Source organism: Ziziphus jujuba, chromosome 5 (assembly GCF_031755915.1).
Source record: "Ziziphus jujuba cultivar Dongzao chromosome 5, ASM3175591v1".
Classification (NCBI taxonomy): domain Eukaryota; kingdom Viridiplantae; phylum Streptophyta; class Magnoliopsida; order Rosales; family Rhamnaceae; genus Ziziphus; species Ziziphus jujuba.
The window spans coordinates 14,887,273-14,905,511 of NC_083383.1; the positions used below are offsets into that span (position 1 = coordinate 14,887,273).

Consider the following 18,239-nt stretch of genomic DNA (forward strand, 5'->3'; position numbering starts at 1 on the left):
AAAATCCAGATACAATTTAATTAATGAAAATACCTTGCTCATGTGTAATAAATACAATTAAACCACAATAATGATAAAAAATCTATTAATAAAACAAATTTTTATTTAGCAGCAATAAACATATATGTACTTATAAAATAATATTTTTCCACAATTATAATTAAATTTCCACTACATGAGCATAATTCTAGATATCAATTTTAACACCAAATAATTATAATTAATCATCCCAAAATAGTTTTCAAGGTGGGTCACTCACCTGGAGCATGCAATTAACCTAAGATCCTCCATGTGATCAATTCCACGACGCACAATGCTCCTAGAACAACAATTCACACACAGTCAAATAAATTAATATTTTATTCGGATAAATAATACCCGGTACCCGGGGGGTTAAACACAAACGTTAACTAAAATTGACGAGTAATATACCGAAACAAAGCTTATGGAACGGGGATCGCATTATCGGTCTCCATTAACCCCAATTCCGCCGGTGGTGGCCGGAAAGCTTCGGCCGAATTTCATCTTGAGAGATCTCTCAAATGGTGGGGGGTTTTGGGCAATCTAATTATGGAAATGGACTCAGAGGGGTCGAAAATGGTGGGATAGAGGTATGGGGTGAGCTGGGTTGGCCGGAAAACACACAAATTGAGGAGAGAGAAAAACTCCAGCCGTCGAGCTTCGCCGGCTCGATCTAGACACGTCCGGCTTCCGGTGGCCGAAAAATTTTAGGGCTGAGCTCGCCTCCTCCCTCCGCTCCTCTCTGGTCGGTGCGTGTAACAAGGTGGTGGCCGGAATTAAAAAATACGGCAAGAACCCGAGAGGGAGAAAGGAAGGGAAAGGAAGAAGAAGGAGGAAGAAGAAGAAAAAAGAAGAAGGGGCCCATGGCCCTTTTTTCCCACGTGGGGGAAAAGAAAAAAAAAAGGAAAAGAAAAAAAAATAAAATAAAATAATTAAATAATTTTAAAAATAATATTATTATATAAAATAACAATAATAAAATAATATGGTATTAAGCATGGTTGACATGTGGCATCTCATCATGGTGACACATGGTCACATTTATTAAGTCACACGTGGCACATTGTTACATGTTTAAAAAATAATATTAAAATAATACGGTATTTTAAAACTTTGCAAGTCCATAACTTTTTAACCAGATATCCAATTTAAGCGTGCCGCTAGCCTATGAACTCGTATCGACTAGTAATTCACAACCATGCATGAGTCAAAACTCAACTTTGCATGAATAAAAAGTCAACTCCGGCATCACTTGGACAGTTTGGACCTCAACTTGTTTTGCTCATAACTTTCAAACCGTAGCTCCGTTTTCAACGTGCTACTAGTCTACGAACTCGTACCAATTTGTATTTAGTAACAGTACCTCAGTCAACCTAGAATTCCATCCAAGTCAAAAAGTCAACTTTTGACCCCTACGGTCAACGATCAACGGTCAAAGTCAACGATAAACGGTCAACCTCGGTCAAAGTTGGAAAATTTCCGTTGTACTTTGGGACGGGGTGTTACAGTTACTCACTTATAGGGTATATTTATGCCATTAATGAGACTTGCTTAATTTATTATTTTGTAGTATAGCCCTTGGTCATACACTTTCTGTAAGACTTCGGTTGGCCCATTCGATTGGAGGACCAACTCTCTTTATAAGCCCATTGACTTATCCATATTATTATTAAATTATTATTCTTTTGGTGTGCTTTAAAATTAATGGGTAAGTCTGACTTGCAAAAACTATAAAAGGTCTAGACCAAGCAAACAGATACGGACTGTATCTTTAGGGTTTTTAGATATTAGTTGAGAGTGGTTTGAGGGTAATGTATACATAGGCACTATTTTACGTTGTTTTCTATTTTGCAAGATTAAAGATTTAATTTATCAATACCTGCGTTTGGAAGTTAGTATATCTATGTTTTAATGGAATTTATTGTGTACATTTTGATCCGTAAATTTTAACAGTATGATCGTGGAGTGTGACACTGAAATTGTAGTTTAAAGCCTTAAAAGGTCAAGGAAATAGGCTATCCATTGGTTTGCTGAACCTTTATGGAGTTCATTTGGAATCTAATCCTTGAGTTCAATTCTTCTTCTTCTTCTTCTTCTTTTTTTTTTTTTTTTTTTTCCTGTTGGATTCCTAGGACTGCTAATAAGCTAGCTCACTTAGCTTGTAAATGGGTTGCTCACGGCGTTAAGTTTGACTTCTTGATGTATTGCTTACCTTCTTCCTTTGTTTATAAGAAGCAAGAGAGAGGCTGTGATGCTAGCCTCTGAATTTGGGCATTTTTTGTTTCTTTGCCTTTTTTGATTTATAAAACCCATATTTTCAGGGTTAAAAAAAAAAAAAACCTAATGGATATTAGAGTTGGTGCTTTAATTATTGTGTTCTGAAGCTGGTTTACTAAGTCATGCCATTGAGAGTGACTCATATGAGGCTATAAGGCTGTTACATGCCTTTGACAGGTTGGGTAATTTTCATTGTGTTTACTCCTAGGAACACAAACAAAGTTGCTCATCGATTTAGCTAAAGAAGCCTTAGTCTTACACAATTACACAATAATGAGATATGAATAAAGGAGGTACCAACTTGGGTGGAAACTCTTGTCCATTGGGATTTTTTTTGGGGTTTGGAATGAAAGTTGATTTCTTTCTTTCAAAAAACATAAAGGCAAAAGGCCTTTACTCTTTCCATCATTTCATGTTCCTATTATATTTTTATAAAAATAGCCAAAATTATTATTATTTTTTTTAAAAAGGCAACCCGCAGGACCCTCCTGTACATTGTTAGATCAAATATTTATATACCGCATATTTAAAAACTACTATAAAAAAGATTAAAAAAAAAAAAAAAAGAAATTTAAGGACCAAGTTAAATACATCAAAAATTGAAGTTTGGAAAATCGGAGTGTGAAAAGAAAACAGTAGTAGAATTTCCAAACTAGTAGGAGCGAAGCCATTCCTGTTCTGATTAGGAAGATTGGAGCTTTCCCGCAATCAAACATTTCTTTAAAACGGGAAAGATTTTCATTTCAGTGACTCTCTCTCTCTCTCTCTCTCTTTCTCACTCTCTTTCTCGGTCTCACTATAATCCCATTCCATTTTTCTCTTAACTTACAAAGTAACGGAAGTATATAAAAGTAACCGTTTCATTTTCAATTCATCGACATGTTAAATCCCAATCTAACACTCTCAGAGTAACCGATCCACTACACCTCCTTCGATCTCCGCCGTCCGATCTCCTTCCCATCAATGGAGCCGGACGTCAGCATCGAGACCAGCTGCATGATCCGAGTGGCGGTGCTTCCGATCGGGGAGGTCCCACCGAGTCTCATGCGGGACTACATGTCCATGCTGCTCCGCCACCAGACGATCCCTCTCTCCGCCGTCAGCTCTTTCTACACCGAGCACCAGAAATCGCCGTTCGCCAACCAGCCCTGGGATTCCGGCAGCCTCCGCTTCAAGTTTGTCCTCGGCGGCGCTCCGCCTTCTCCCTGGGAAGACTTCCAGTCCAACCGCAAGATCCTCGCCGTCATCGGAATCTGCCATTGCCCTTCTTCCCCCGATCTCGGCTACGTCATCGACAACTTCAATTTCGCCTGCAAGAGCTTCTCTTCTTCCCTCGCTCAGCGTTGCTTCGCTTTCTGTCCTGGAGATTCTCAGGTTTTGGTTTTGGATTGTTTGGTTTGCTTTTATGTTTTGGGGGTGGTGAATTTGGATTGAGATTTTTTTTTTTTTTCCTTCTTTTGAATTTTGGGTGTTTGATTGCAGTTGGAGGATGAGAATATAAAAGGGGAAAATCTGAGGCTGTTTCCTCCAGCGGACCATGAGACCCAGGAATTCCACTTGCAGACGATGATGCAGGACATTGCTGCTTCGCTGTTGATGGAGTTTGAGAAATGGGTTCTTAAGGCTGAGTCTGCTGGAACTATTCTCAAGACGCCTTTAGATTCCCAATCCAGTCTCAGCTCAGAGGAGGTTTATTTCTAGGTGTCCTATAGATTATTAACAAAATTCTATCTGTTTTATTTTTATTGAATAGATTTGGTTATAGATGTTAGATTCTTTGAAGTAGGTGTTTCCACTTGGATCTTTCTATTTGGTGAAAATTGATATCTCAAATGGCAGGTTATCAAGGCTAAGAAACGGAGGCTTGGCCGTGCACAGAAGACAATAGGTGATTATTGTCTGTTGGCTGGATCACCTGTTGATGCCAATGCCCATTACTCTACTGCTCTTGAACTTTCGAGGTTGACTGGTGATTTTTTCTGGTTAGCTGGTGCATCGGAGGGCAGCGTTTGTGCCTTATTGGTAATTCCTCTTTCTCTCTCCGTATGAGTCTCTGTATGAGTTGTATAACATTGTATAACTTGGTGTGGTACTCATTTTGATGAGCAAATTATTTGCCTATAAATTTATTATGTGACCTGTTTAGCTAGACAACTGGGTTCAACTGTTGTTACTGCCAAGATAAATTAATAATGCATTTCTGGGATATGGTTTGCTGCTTGTTTACTTTAGCAGTTTTCTCTAGAAGGTACTTACTGCTTGCATTTAGGAAAGAGGAAGGAATAAAATAAGTTACTTGTTTAACATTCTAGATTTTTTCAGCAAATACGTTTAACCGTCTCTCTAATTTGTACATTTCTACCAAGTCATAATGTTTGATATCTGTGCTGTTGAAATAAAACGCAAGCATTCCTAGATCATGTTTAAATATCGTATTGGGATTTCTAATTGGCTGTATCATCACCTATTAGGTAGCAAAAGGATAGTATTCTTGCTGGATGTCGGGTTACATGAACCTTGTTTCTAAATTATGGTTATCTTAATGACATAATGGAGTTTGATAACTCCACCTCTTATAGTTAGTAATTGGGATTTAACTGATGAGTTTTTTTGAAAAACATTATGATATATTTTGGAATTTTGGTTCATTTAGTGTAACAAATTGTTCTATGGGATGTGAACAAATTTGGGATTTTGTTGTTGACTATTGGGGAAAAAAAATGTTATTAATTTCTTTCATAATCATTTAGGTTATACTTGAATTTGTGCTTTTGTGCTGCCATGTTGTGTAAGAGGTTAGCCTCATTAATCTGAGATAAAAAAATGGGTATGGTGCCCATGGTTTTCCTGACTACATGAAAGGTTGATGCACCTCTGCTTGAATTTTTCACCTGTCTCTATTGACCGATTGGCCCTAGATTTCTATTTGCAGATTTTTGCATTTACCTGCATTAGAAAAGATACATGTGTTTACCTATTTATCTATGTGTTATCAGATTGACCGAATGGGCCAAAGGGATCAAGTTCTGGAAGATGAGGTTAGATATCGCTACAGTAGTGTCATTGTGCATTATAGGAAGTCATTTATACAAGAGCATGCTCAAAGGTACTTAATGTCATTCTTCTTTGTCTTTCAAGACTCCTTCAAAAAGAATTCCATGAATCCAACTTTGTTCTTGAATAGTATTGCATTTCCATATTTCAGATAACATCTCTGTGTCATCCCTTAGTTTTTATTTTTTATTTTTTTGACATCTATTTTGTAATTTCAGTGCTAAATCTTATTTGTGGTTAGTTTCAGGTCAGCAATGAATTTTTATCTGTTTCTTATCTGCACTGTTTTACCAATTATTATTTAACTCCAGTTTTCAAGCAAAATGCTAATTAGTAACCAACAATATGCATTTAGCATTTTGTTCATCTGATTAAGGGGTTGCGTGTTGATTGTTAACTGAGAAGCTATTTAGAAGATGCTCAACCCAGATTTCTTGCCTACTTTTGTGGCCATGACTTTTTTGTATTTTTTCTTTTTGGCCATGACACAGTTTGTCTGGTTCAACTCTTTGAGAAGTCTCTAATATAGCAATTACTTTCTAAACTACAGTGAAATGCAATATTATGTTTTCTGCTCTTAGACTGATGGAAGTTTGGGTTAATTATACGTTCCTTCTTTAAATTTTAGGCCATTGTTAGTTTCATTTTAAAAAAAAAAAAAAAAAAGGGCAATCAGCCCGGAATTTTTTTGGTTAACTATTTATGCTGCTAAAACGTCATCATTGTCTCAGTCAATCTATGTTCATCGTCAATTACACTAAAGAGATCTAGTATAAACAGTGTGAATACATTCCTTCTTTAATTTTTAGGTCATTGTCAGTTTCATTTTAAAAAAAAAAAAAAAAAAATCGGTTGACTATTTATGCTGCTAAAACCTTGTCATTGCCTCAATCAAGTTATGTTCTCAGTCAATTACGTTAAAGAGATAGATTCTAGTGTAAAAAGTATGAGCACATTCAGTTATTTGTTTAATGGTGATGAAATGTAATGCTGAAATATTTTGTTTAAAAAATAATTTTAATAGTTGGAGATACCAAGTAAATGTTGTATTAGTGTTACATATTTTGTCACTTGGCTCAAATTAATCAGGTTTGATAAACAGGAGGAGTTATTAATATGAATTAAAAAGCTATGGAAGTCGTCTATGCATTGATGCCACTCTTAAAGTGCAGGAGATATTAATTGTAATGTATACTGAGAAAGGTCATTGTTCTCTAGTGGTTTTGTCATGTTGAATGATCTAATTTTGTACCTACTCAATATTAGACGACTTGCAGAAAAGTTCTCTAAATGATTGCAACTGTGAAAGAGGGATCCACCTGTGATGCATCGAATGACAAGTATTCAGATTTTTCACTTTTATTTGTCTTCTTAATAGTTTCTCAGTCTAATCTTGTATTTCATAAGTTTAATTTTTCACCATGAATGTTATATTCGAATTCCTGCTCTCTTATGAAAAATTTTTGGCCTTTCTTCAATTGATTTGTAAAGTTATTTAAATTGTTTGTTATTGTTTATTAGACATCTGTTATCTAGAAGTTCTAAGCTGTTACTTTAATATTACCTGTGCAGAGTTTCACCCATAACCTTTGAACTTGAGGCAACTTTGAAGTTAGCTAGGTTTCTTTGCAGGTAAATTTTTTCTTGAATTATTGATGTAGAGATATGCTGTTATGATGTAATGAACGTAAATTTTTTGGGATTTTTATTTTTCAAATTTACCTAAGTAAGTATTGATATATATATATATATATATTACAAAAGAGACAAAAGAGGTGCTCATTCAAAAAATATTATTTTCTGGACCATTTGTGTTTCTCTTTGCATCAGCTTGTAATTTGTCTTGGCTTTCTTTTTATATGCAAATGATTATAAATCAGTTGAATTTTTCTTAGTCTTATGCTCCAAGGGAAACTTTTCAGTTCAATGCAAAGTATGTAGGCTTGGGAGTCATTTTTAGACATAAGATCCTGAATATTATTCCTAACATGCAAGTGTATTATGTAAATTTTTACAATTTTCTATATTTTTTTTGCAGAAGAGAGCTGGCTAAGGAGGTAGTAGAACTTTTGACCAGTGCTGCAGATGGTGCAAAATCTTTGATTGATGCGAGTGATAAGCTTATATTATATGTTGAAATAGCTCGTTTATATGGCACTCTTGGTTATCAGCGGAAGGCTGCCTTCTTTTCAAGGCAGGTAGCTCAGTTATATTTGCAACAGGAAAATAGACTGGCCGCTATTAGTGCATTGCAAGTTTTGGCATTGACTACAAAAGCATATCGTGTCCAAAGTAGAGCTTCTGCCCCTGAAAAGTCTATTGCCAAAGTGAGTATGTAACTAGTGTAATTTCTCATAGCTCCCCTGGTCATTTTTTAGATTCATCCATGTTAGCTTGCCATTTGCAGCTGACTTTAGGAAATGTGATTTTGTGATTTACCAAGTGCAATACATGGAATATCAGTGCATAAAATAATTCTGCTGTCTTATGTTTTATATAGAATTCTGCACTGGCATGCAGAATTTGATTTAGCATTTCTTCCCCTTTTTAAGTAGCATTATTATGTATTTACCTTTAATAACTCTTTTATTTTGTACAAAAAAATTTTGAATGACACATTCTTAACATGATTTTCTCCTCCATTTTCTTCTTTGAAATCTTTGCAGAAGGAAACTGGATTAAGTCATGCTGATAACTTGAAAATGCTCCATCAATCAGTAGTCTCTCTTTTTGAGTCTCAATGGAGTACTCTTCAGATGGTTGTATTAAGAGAGATTCTGCTATCTGCTGTCCGTGCTGGGGATCCTCTCACTGCTTGGAGTGCAGCTGCACGTTTGCTTAGGTCCTATTACCCTTTAATTACGCCTGCAGGGCAAAATGGCCTTGCTAGTGCACTTTCAAATTCATCTGAGAGACTGCCATCTGGCACTCGCTGTGCTGATCCTGCCTTACCTTTTATAAGGTAGTTGCCAGTATATAAACATCTTTTTAGAAGTACATAAATATTTTATTTCTTTGAAAATTGAAAAGAATATATCTTATGGTGTTGTGATCTTTTTAATGGACCTTTTTGGTAATTTCTTAAATAATTAGGAATCAGATTTTGGGAAGGGACTAAAATTCTCATGATTCTTGTAACCTTTAATGTATGACAAGTACACACACTGTCACATGATGCACAAAGGTTGTTTTTTCTTCTACTCATTTGTTTTCAGTCTATGGCTAAATAGACTGATTATGCCGTGCCTTGCAAATGCTTGGAAGAGAAATTCTTATGGGGATAGGATCTATTTATTCTGTTATCTGTGGCTTATTGTAAATGTGTTTGCTTTGCCATTATTAACTCAATTATGTAAGTTCTCCTTGTAAACTAAATGGTCTGTGTTTACTCTACTTGATATAGACATAAGAGTTATTGTTATTTTTATGTAAGTATTTGAGTTATTATTTTATGCAAATTAAATATGGAAAAATAATTTAGAGAAAACGAAGCAGCTACTACGTTGACAGTCTGGCCGCTGGAGCCAATAATCAATGTCAATCATACTTCTGTCGTAAGGCACAAAATTGTTAATTTTAAAATATGAACAAAAAAAATGTAATATTTACTAGATGGTTGTTGATGCTAGATCTTTAATTCATGTATTTTCAAGTTTATCTTTCAAAGTGCAGTGGCAGTCCTTACAATCATTTCAAGTTTATTTCAACCTGAAAGTTTAAGATTAAGCTATTAGGAAGCGAGTTCAACCGTATATCAAGTTAAACCCGATAGGTGGTTAATTTTTATCCTAACTTCGTAGTCCCAAAGAGTATTAGGATAGATATAGGGGTTTACGTATGTAGCATAATAAATTAACAGAATGGGGATTGGCATGTCTATTACAAGGCCACTTAACAATTGTGCTTTGCTACCATGTTAAGTTATTATCAATACTTAAAGTTTAGTTACCAAAAGATCCCTACAATTTCAGCTTCAGCTATTAAAACGTGTATCCAACTATGTCTATCCAGCAAACATAATAAACAACTAACAAATGTTTTCTTCTGTTACACTTGGAAGCTTCTCAAGATGGTCAACTCTGCTATTGATTAGTGATGTCAACAACGAGGATAAATTGCTTATAGAAGCTGTTTAGATTAACAAACTATTATTTATGGACTCCCTTATTCAGTTCTCCATATTGTTTCCAGGTTGCATTCCTTCCCTCTCCATCCCTCACAAGTGGACATTGTTAAGCGAAATCCAGCAAGAGAAGATTGGTGGGCAGGATCTGCTCCTTCTGGGCCTTTTATTTATACGCCATTCAGCAAAGGAGAGCCAAACAATATTGGCAAACAGGAATTGATTTGGGTTGTAGGAGAGCCAGTTCAGGTTTTGGTGGAATTGGCAAATCCATGTGGCTTTGATCTGAGAGTTGATAGTATTTATCTCTCAGTGCATTCTGAAAACTTTAATGCTTTCCCAGTTACTGTAAATCTACCACCTAATTCATCAAAAGTGATCACCTTGTCAGGGATCCCAACTTCTGTGGGACCACTGACAATTCCTGGGTGCACTGTACACTGCTTTGGTGTTATTACTGAACATCTGTTCAAGGATGTTGACAATCTGCTCCTTGGAGCAATGCAAGGACTTGTTCTCTCTGACCCTTTTCGATGCTGCGGGTCTGGCAAGTTGAAGAATGTATCTGTTCCAAATATTTCTGTTGTACCCCCACTACCATTGCTGGTCTCACGTGTTGTTGGAGGTGATGGCGCAATCATTCTACATGAGGGTGAAATTCGTGATATTTGGATTAGTTTGGCAAATGCAGGCACAGTACCTGTAGAGCAGGCACATATTTCATTATCAGGAAAAAACCAAGACTCAGTTATCTCGATTGCATATGAAACGTTGAAAGCTTCCCTCCCTTTGGAGCCTGGTGCAGAAGTGGTCATACCTGTGACCTTAAAAGCTTGGCAACTTGGCTTGATGGATGCTGATAGTATAAGCACGGTGAGGCATGTAAAGGATGGAAATAGCCCTACGTTATTGATCCATTATTCTGGTAACCGCTAATTCTTAGTCTTTCTATCGTTGTGAATTTTGTCATTCTATCATCTTATCTACTCTTGATGTTTCCATTATGCATATTTGTTGAACAACTACTAGACAATGCTGAAATCTCAGTCAAGCATTGTACTAGGTTTGGCTTTTTTGTATGTGTGTACAAATTGAATCTTGAAAAATTCAGGTGATAAATGAAGCAGGTACCTCATTGGCCGAATTGTGATATTAAATCATGAATATTAATGACTATGTATTGACAGTCCACCATATCCCTTTAAAATCATCTAGCTGGGCAATTTAGGCAAGACGTTGCCAGCTTTATCTCCATGGTTATCTAAAGAATTGGATGTACAGGATTTTTAACCATGGCAGGCATTGATGAAGGATAGTCTTTTAATGAAATCAGTTATTACTAATCTTGTAGGGTGCTACTCCTTTCCCAGTTTATAGTATTTTAGAGGAACAAGTGGAATTTCAGGCTGCATTGAAATGGTAATTGGATTGTTACCAGGGGAGTAAAAGTTCCTGTTTTGCTGCTCTTGTTTGACATGCATAGATGATTGATATTCTTTCATATGAAGGAAATAATGGCCAAGGTTGAAGACCCTCAAAATGATATCAACAAGCAAAAAATATTACTTGGAGTGTGTCTTTTACCTAATAAAATCGATAATCTTGGTATCATGGACAATTGAATCATGACTTGGGTGGTGAGCTATGTTATTGATAAATACCAGAAAGATTGCTGGGTTTTAATTTTTGGTCTTGGCATACTTTTTTTTTCGATCTTTATCTTAGCTTCTGGAGGAATATTTGACATATTGTAAATATACATTACATTTCAACAAGCAGCCTGCATAGAGTTGGAAGGCTTATCTACTTCTTAGGTATTTGCAAGTTGAAGGAATGACTGATAATCTTTTATCTTTTATCTTTATTTTATCTTTATTTTATTTATATTTATTTGTTTACTTATTTTTTTGTTTTTAGCTATTTTCATGTTAACCTAATGGTGGAACTGAGTTGAAAAAATAATCTTGTTAGTTTTTGACTGGATCTCACCTCATTTAACCTCATGGTATTTGGGGCTGTTTGCAAGATATAATTTGATGGTTGTGTGGATTAAACATGGTCGTAAGTGATGGCTGTATCTGTATACTACCTTTGTTCCTTATTGGCATTTAATTTGTCTGACTACCTTTCTTTCTGACAGTACTATTTATTTTTTACTCTCAGGGCCTCAAGAAAATCCTGGAGATCTGCAAACTACTGAATCTGTGGTTCCCCCTGGCAGGCGTCTGGTTGTTCCTTTGCAGATTTGTGTTTTGCAAGGCTTGTCTTTTGTAAAGGCTCGTTTGCTTTCAATGGAGATTCCTGCACATGTTGGAGAAAACCTTCCTAAACCAGTTCCTGTGGATGATGGCCATAGTGAAGGAACCATTAGCCCACACAGTAAGATGGACAAATTGGTGAAAATTGATCCTTTCAGAGGAAGTTGGGGACTACGGTTTCTTGAACTAGAGTTGTCTAATCCAACTGATGTCGTCTTTGATATTAGTGTTTCCGTCCAGTTAGAAAACTCCACCAATGAGGATAGGATTTCTGTTCATAAAGATACTTCTGAGTGTGGTTATCCTAATACAAGAATTGACAGGGATTGCTCTGCGAGGGTACTAATACCCCTGGATCATTTTAAATTACCAATTCTTGATGATTCCTTTTTTGTGAAGGATAGTCAAGCAGACGGGCCTAACAGTGGCAGAAGTTCTAGCTTTTCAGAAAAGAATACTAAGGCTGAACTGAATGCTTCAATCAAGAACCTCATATCTAGAATAAAAGTGCGGTGGCAGTCAGGGCGAAATAGCTCTGGAGAATTAAATATCAAGGATGCTATACAAGCAGCTCTCCAAACATCTGTTATGGACGTGCTTCTGCCTGACCCCTTGACATTTGGTTTCAGGCTTCTTAGGAATGGCTTTGAACCTGAAAAACTAGGTCTGCACAAAGAATCAAATATTCAAGTTTCCTCTTCGGAATCTAAAGGTTCTGTAATGGCTCTTGACATGACCCCTATGGAAGTTATGGTTCGTAATAACACCAAAGACATGATCAAGATGAACCTTAGCATTACATGCAGGGATGTAGCTGGGCAGAACTGCGTTGAAGGTGCCAAAGCAACCGTGTTATGGGCTGGTGAGGTTCTATCATTTACAGTTTCCTTTCAGTTGCAGTTTTCTGAAAGTAAAACATTTTCTTTTGAGTGCCTTTTTATATGTTTAGATAGTGTCTGGGTTCTGTCTGTCTAATCTGTGTCATTTTTTTTGAAAATTGTTTGATAGTTAATTTATGATGTTAATTCTTATGAGAAAAAATATAACACAAATTGCTTCTCATTTCTTTATCCCAAACAAGTTATTGAGTCTTTTTTCCAATTACCATACAGGTGTTTTGAATGGAATCACCATGGAGGTTCCTCCGCTCCAGGAAATTAAGCATTCTTTCTCTCTGTATTTTCTGGTACCGGGTGAGTATACACTGGTGGCTGCTGCTATGATTGATGATCCCAATGACATTCTTAGGGCCCGTGCAAGAACTGATTTGCCTGATGAGCCAATCTTCTGTCGTGGACCTCCATATCACGTCCGAGTTGTTGGAAATGCATGAATTTCTCGTTACCAACAATATCAAGTGGATTATCTAATATTGGATTCTTTTAGATTATTAGAGGAATGCAGCTCAAATTAGACAGAAAAAAAACAAAAATGCCAGTTTTTATATGGCAGCGGCATGAGTTACGCATTGCCATTCTTCTCGAGTTTACCAGAAAATGTCTTCTTCCATTTTATCAACTTTTGCAAAATGAGACTTTTCAAGTGCTCATTCAATGTAATTAGAGCTCTATATCTGTTGTAAAAACTATATTTGTTGGACTTGTAGTTAAACTCTGTTATGTGGTGTTTGTGAAATAAGTTGCTCACACGTTCAATCATTGATTTGATTTCTTTCAAACGAATCGCCTTTTTTGTTGCAAATTGGTTTGTTTCATTTGATGGAATATATATTAACCGATCAGTAGGTAGATTTATAGATGAAGCTATTGCCACATGAAAAAATGTCACTAAGTTTTGTTCATGTTTCAACCCGGATCCCATTAACCAAATGGAAGGTAGATGATGATTATTTGAAACCGAAATGGAGCTGGATGATCATTTCTAAAATTGTTTGTTAATGTTTCAACTATAGGTCTAGATCATCCTAGTAAAGTTGTGGGACATAAGGACACCCCCGCGCGCCCCACCCCGCCCCCCCCCCCCCCCCCCAACCAAAACCAAAAAAAAAACATTAAATGGTGAGTATGCTAAAAGCTAAGCTTAATTTCGATTTTGGTTTGAAATTTTTTATTTTCTCTAAGTTTGGTTCCAAAGTTGGAGTGAAATATCTATCTATATATATATATATAATATAGAAGTTTTGGACTTTGCAGGAAGTAATTGATCAAAAAATTCATTACTTAATTATAATTTGTATAATTAATAAAACCAGATAAATATATTTTTATTTTTATGAATAATAGTTTATCAGTGAATTTGTCAAGTATTTATTTATTTATTTGTTACGAAGGAAAAAATATACATTTTGTTTATTTTTTGAAATAAAAAGGGGAATAACTCCATCGAAAGTCAGCTACTTGTCAGTAACACAGGCCATCAGTCCAGAAGCCTATGCAAGTGTTTCTTTCCATCCTGATTTTCTCAGCAGCCAAACAGCGTTATTAAACCATCAGCAAAATATAAAGTTTTCAACTTCTTCTGCAACTAAAATGTGCCTGTTGATTATCAAATGAAACTGCAGGTCTCAAGGTCGCTCTTGTACCTCATAGAAACTTGCAGAAGCCTCAAGCAACTAAACCAAATCCATGCCAAATCCATAATCGCAGGTCTCCCATATAACCGATTCATACTCGAGAAAATCACCGATTCCTTCTTGTCCTTTCAATCTCTGTATTACGCTAAATGCGTATTGGACCAAATCCAAGAACCCAGCATTGTCAGCTACAATGCCATGATCAAAGCCTATGTTCAGTCGGAGACTCCGTCTGCTGTACTATCATTGTATAACACAATGAGGGTACGTGAAAATCTGCTTGGCGATAAGTTCACATACCCTTTTGTGTTGAAAGCCTGTGCTGGTGAATTTGCTGTGGAAAAAGGCAGGGAGGTTCATGGTGTGGTTGTTAGGATTGGTTATGATTCGAACCGGTTCTTGTGTAGCTCTTTGCTTAGTTTCTATGGCGCTTGTGGAGATTTGGCAAGTGCACGCCAGGTGTTCGATGAATTTGATGTGAAGGATGTTGTGTTTTGGAATGCTATGATAATGGTTTATGCGAGAAACGAGATGGTTGCGGAAGGTTGTCAGATTTTTAGGCAGATGGTTGGAGTGGATGAAGTTAGACCTAATGAAGCGACAGTTTTGGTTTTGATATCGACATGTTTGGCATCTAAAAATATGAAATTAGGGAGGGAAATTCATGGTTATGTGATGAAAGACGTCAACTTTCCTGTTAATGTGAAAATTGGAGCTGCTCTGGTTGATTTGTATGCAAAATGTGGCTATTTGGATGATGCAAGGAAAGTGTTCAAGGAAATGCCAGCAAAGAACTCTGTGGTGTGGAATTCATTAATATGTGGGAATTCTCAAAATGGGCTTTTACACGAAGCAATTGATCTGTTCAGGGAAATGCGTCTTTCCAATGTAAAGCCTGATAGGTTCACAATTTCATGCTTGTTGTCTACTTGTGCCCAAATGGGTGCTGTTAATCTGGGAAATTGGGTTCGGAAATTTGCTGAAAACAATGGACTTTGGGATGTGTTTATTGAAACCTCTTTGGTAGATATGTATGCTAAATGCGGGTATATTGGAACAGCAAGAGAATTGTTTGATCAAATGGATCAGAAAACTGTTGTGACTTGGAATACTATTCTCTCTGGCTATGCAGTGAATGGGCAAGCTGAATCAGCAGTTGAACTCTTTGATCATATGAGAAAATTGGGGGTCAGGCCAGATTCTGTAACCTTCCTTTCAATTTTACATGCTTGTGCTCATGCAGGCTTTGTTGAGGAAGGTAGGAAGTACTTTGATTTAATGAGGAAACATTATAAGCTCACTCCAAAGGTCGAACATTATGGTTGCATGGTTGATGTTCTTGGCCGTGCTGGACTTCTAAAAGAAGCTAGGGAACTTATAGAGAGGATGGATGTTGAACCAACTGTGATTATGTGGGGAGCATTGCTGAATGCTTGTAGTATTCACGGTGATTCTGAGGTAGCAGAGTGGGCAGCTCAGCATACTTCTAAATTAGAAGCATTGGATGGTGGATCCTATGTGCTTTTATCAAATTTATATGCTGCTGGTCAAAAGTTTGATGGGGTTAAAGAAGTTAGAGAGGCAATGATTAAAAAGGGTATGTACAAGCCCCCTGGCTGTAGCATGATTGAGATTGGTGACACTGTTCATGAGTTTGTAGTTGCTGACAAGGTACATCCTAGATCAGAAGAGATATGCCGGGTGTTGGAAGACTTAAGTTGGAAGCTCAAGATGGCAGGCTGCATGGCCTTGCCTGTTTTAGATGAAGAGCATTTGGAAATTAGCTGTGGGATAATCATTTCTTGTTAGAGCCCTCTTAAATTCAGAAAAAATAAAAATGGGTGAACCTGCTTCCTAACTTGTCATAAAAACAAATTGTATCAAGGGCAACGGGACTTAACTTTTGTGGCATATGTTCAAAGCTTAATGCAGACTGGAAAACATGCAAAGATTTGAGGCAGGTGAGGTTCTTATGTACTATAGTTAGTAAAGGGACATGGATTAGATTTCAATTCAGACTGAAAAAATTGGATGACCATTTTTCAGTTTATTTTTTCCACCGATGCAAGCTGAAGTTTTACAGTTTGAAAAGATGAAGATAAAGAATATTTGCAGGACAAGATCACTCTGTAAGTAGCTCGCTGCATACTTACCAAAAACTTTAATTATTCGTTATTTTATTCCTCAGAAATATTTAATTATCGCCTTGTTATCTTTAGCATGTAGTCGTATATTATTAGAATTAAACAAAAGGTTATACTACAAGTTTGAATGGTACAGAATTTGTGAAAAAACAAAAGTGGTATTTGTATCAATTATGTTTTGTTACTCGATATTACATTATAGTTTTTGTCTCCTCTGTAAAATATCCATTAGAAAATCTAAAAACCTCTAGAAAAACTAAAACTATATGAAAATGATAATTGTTTACATAATCAGCCGGTTATGATATATATATATATATATATATTTATTTTTTTCCCTACAAGTAGCTAAGTTTAAGTTTAATTCCTTTCCTTTTTAAAGCTTCAAAACCTATGTTATTGATATGGAGAATTCATTTGTGGGGATTTGCCACTATGATTTTCGTGTTTTTTCTTGTTCTTATTTTATTGCTCTTTTGTAGATGACCATCTGCTTTTTTGCAGTCTTACAGAAGACATGCACACTAATACAGTCTGAAGTCAAGGTACATTTTAAAGTATCTGCCTTAGTTTTGTCTTGGGTCTCATTTGTATGTTGTCTTTTTGACTTGTTGGTTTCTTCCTGTACTTTTACTATTTATTCAACTATCCACAGATGCTTTACAATAATTTGTGCTTAAAATATCATTTTAAAATTAAAAATCTACTTCTAATGTAGCAGACTTGCACTCGGGCATTAACTTTCTTTACCATTTATGAGTATAGTGGCGCTGATTCCTTCTCATGGTCAATTGTAGGAGTAAGAGTAGGTAGGTTGAGAAAGTTTATGTTGTTTAACTTCTACTAATCAGTGCATTTTTTAATTGTGCACCAATTGCAGTCTATAGCTTTGAGCAGATTCAGTCTTGCATTCCAGAAAATCTTGATTTGTTATGCAGAATTTTTGTAAGAGTTGAGTGGCTTTGATTTTATCTCAAGAGTTCAGAGCAGATAATCACGAACGAAAACTCAGAAAGATAATTATTATTTTTATTTTTTATTTTATTTTATTTTTTTTTAATGTTATGCTGGCTTGAAGTACATTATTGTGCTTACTTTGAACAGTTTAAGCTATAGTTCATAAAGCTGGTAAAAAAGCTTTTTAACTTTTTAGCTGTACATGTTTAAGGCCTACATTTAAAAAAGCTTTTTAACTTTTTAGCCTCTACATGTTTAAGGCCTACATTTGTTATTAGGTAGGTCTATGGAGAGTGTTGGTGTTTGTTGCGTTGGCTTATTACATTGAACTTATTTCCCAACAGGTCAGTTTTTAGGAATGTTGATAATGTAACATGGTTCCACAGCTTTAGCTTTAGTTATCTGTGTTTATCACTCCTTTTGTTTTCTTTTCTCTACAACTCGTTTAGAGCCACACAAGTCAGGGACCTTTTTATTTGTTTCCTGTTGAATTTGATTCTCTTCATTGCACAAAAAACTAAAGCGTTAGTATATATTATGTCAACTCTCTCTATATATTATTGTTGTAATTTATTAACTGCTTAAGTATTTGAAATCATGCTTATTCCCTAAAACACTATGTTTTGTATGGGTTATTGGTGGAAGGAAAGAGCTGGATAGAGAAGAAATGAAATAAAGTAATAAAGGGAGAGTAGTTTGCTGTTTGATTGAAAGGAAAAGTAGGGAAACAAACACAGAGGAATCAAGCAATGTCCTGGCCAATGTATTTTATTTCATCAAGCAATGTCCTGGCCCATGTATTTTATTTCGTCTTACTTTGAATACAAGAAAATAAGGAGTGAATTAAAGCTCAAGGAATTGTATCCACCTAC

General features: G+C 36.0%; 2 protein-coding genes across 9 annotated transcripts; both read left to right on the top strand.

The window, feature by feature from the left end:
• Positions 1-2,903: 2,903 nt before the first annotated feature.
• On the top strand, positions 2,904-13,165 carry LOC107423761 (trafficking protein particle complex II-specific subunit 120 homolog). 3 transcript variants are annotated; one of them, XM_048475392.2, is made up of 10 exons: positions 2,904-3,672; positions 3,781-3,987; positions 4,138-4,320; positions 5,295-5,404; positions 6,925-6,984; positions 7,391-7,679; positions 8,019-8,314; positions 9,544-10,400; positions 11,639-12,595; positions 12,846-13,165. In XM_048475392.2, exons 1-10 carry the CDS (start codon positions 3,262-3,264, stop codon positions 13,064-13,066), a joined length of 3,591 nt encoding a protein of 1,196 aa, XP_048331349.2. In that variant the 5' UTR covers positions 2,904-3,261; the 3' UTR covers positions 13,067-13,165. The 3 variants fall into 3 exon arrangements, with proteins under 3 accessions (XP_048331349.2, XP_060673131.1, XP_048331350.2); XM_060817148.1 differs by having other exon boundaries at positions 8,022-8,314; XM_048475393.2 differs by having other exon boundaries at positions 4,147-4,320.
• An 870-nt stretch (positions 13,166-14,035) lies between these two features.
• On the top strand, positions 14,036-17,568 carry LOC107423760 (pentatricopeptide repeat-containing protein At1g08070, chloroplastic-like). Of its 6 annotated transcripts, none has more exons than XM_060817648.1 (4): positions 14,036-16,227; positions 16,313-16,395; positions 16,893-16,955; positions 17,132-17,568. In XM_060817648.1, exon 1 carries the CDS (start codon positions 14,243-14,245, stop codon positions 16,073-16,075), a length of 1,833 nt encoding a protein of 610 aa, XP_060673631.1. In that variant the 5' UTR covers positions 14,036-14,242; the 3' UTR covers positions 16,076-16,227; positions 16,313-16,395; positions 16,893-16,955; positions 17,132-17,568. The 6 variants fall into 6 exon arrangements, with proteins under 6 accessions (XP_060673631.1, XP_060673632.1, XP_024932520.2 ...); XM_060817649.1 differs by having other exon boundaries at positions 17,291-17,568; XM_025076752.3 differs by having other exon boundaries at positions 16,915-16,955.
• Positions 17,569-18,239: the final 671 nt, after the last annotated feature.

Bases quoted from the DNA above. Each gene is read 5' to 3' on its own strand.
- LOC107423760 (XM_025076750.3), top strand. From the start codon at position 14,243: ATGAAACTGCAGGTCTCAAGGTCGCTCTTGTACCTCATAGAAACTTGC.
- LOC107423761 (XM_048475392.2), top strand. From the start codon at position 3,262: ATGGAGCCGGACGTCAGCATCGAGACCAGCTGCATGATCCGAGTGGCG. The intron at 3,988-4,137 runs GTTTATTTCTAG...CTCAAATGGCAG, and splicing joins CCAGTCTCAGCTCAGAGGAG to GTTATCAAGGCTAAGAAACG. The intron at 12,596-12,845 runs GTGAGGTTCTAT...ATTACCATACAG, and splicing joins AGCAACCGTGTTATGGGCTG to GTGTTTTGAATGGAATCACC.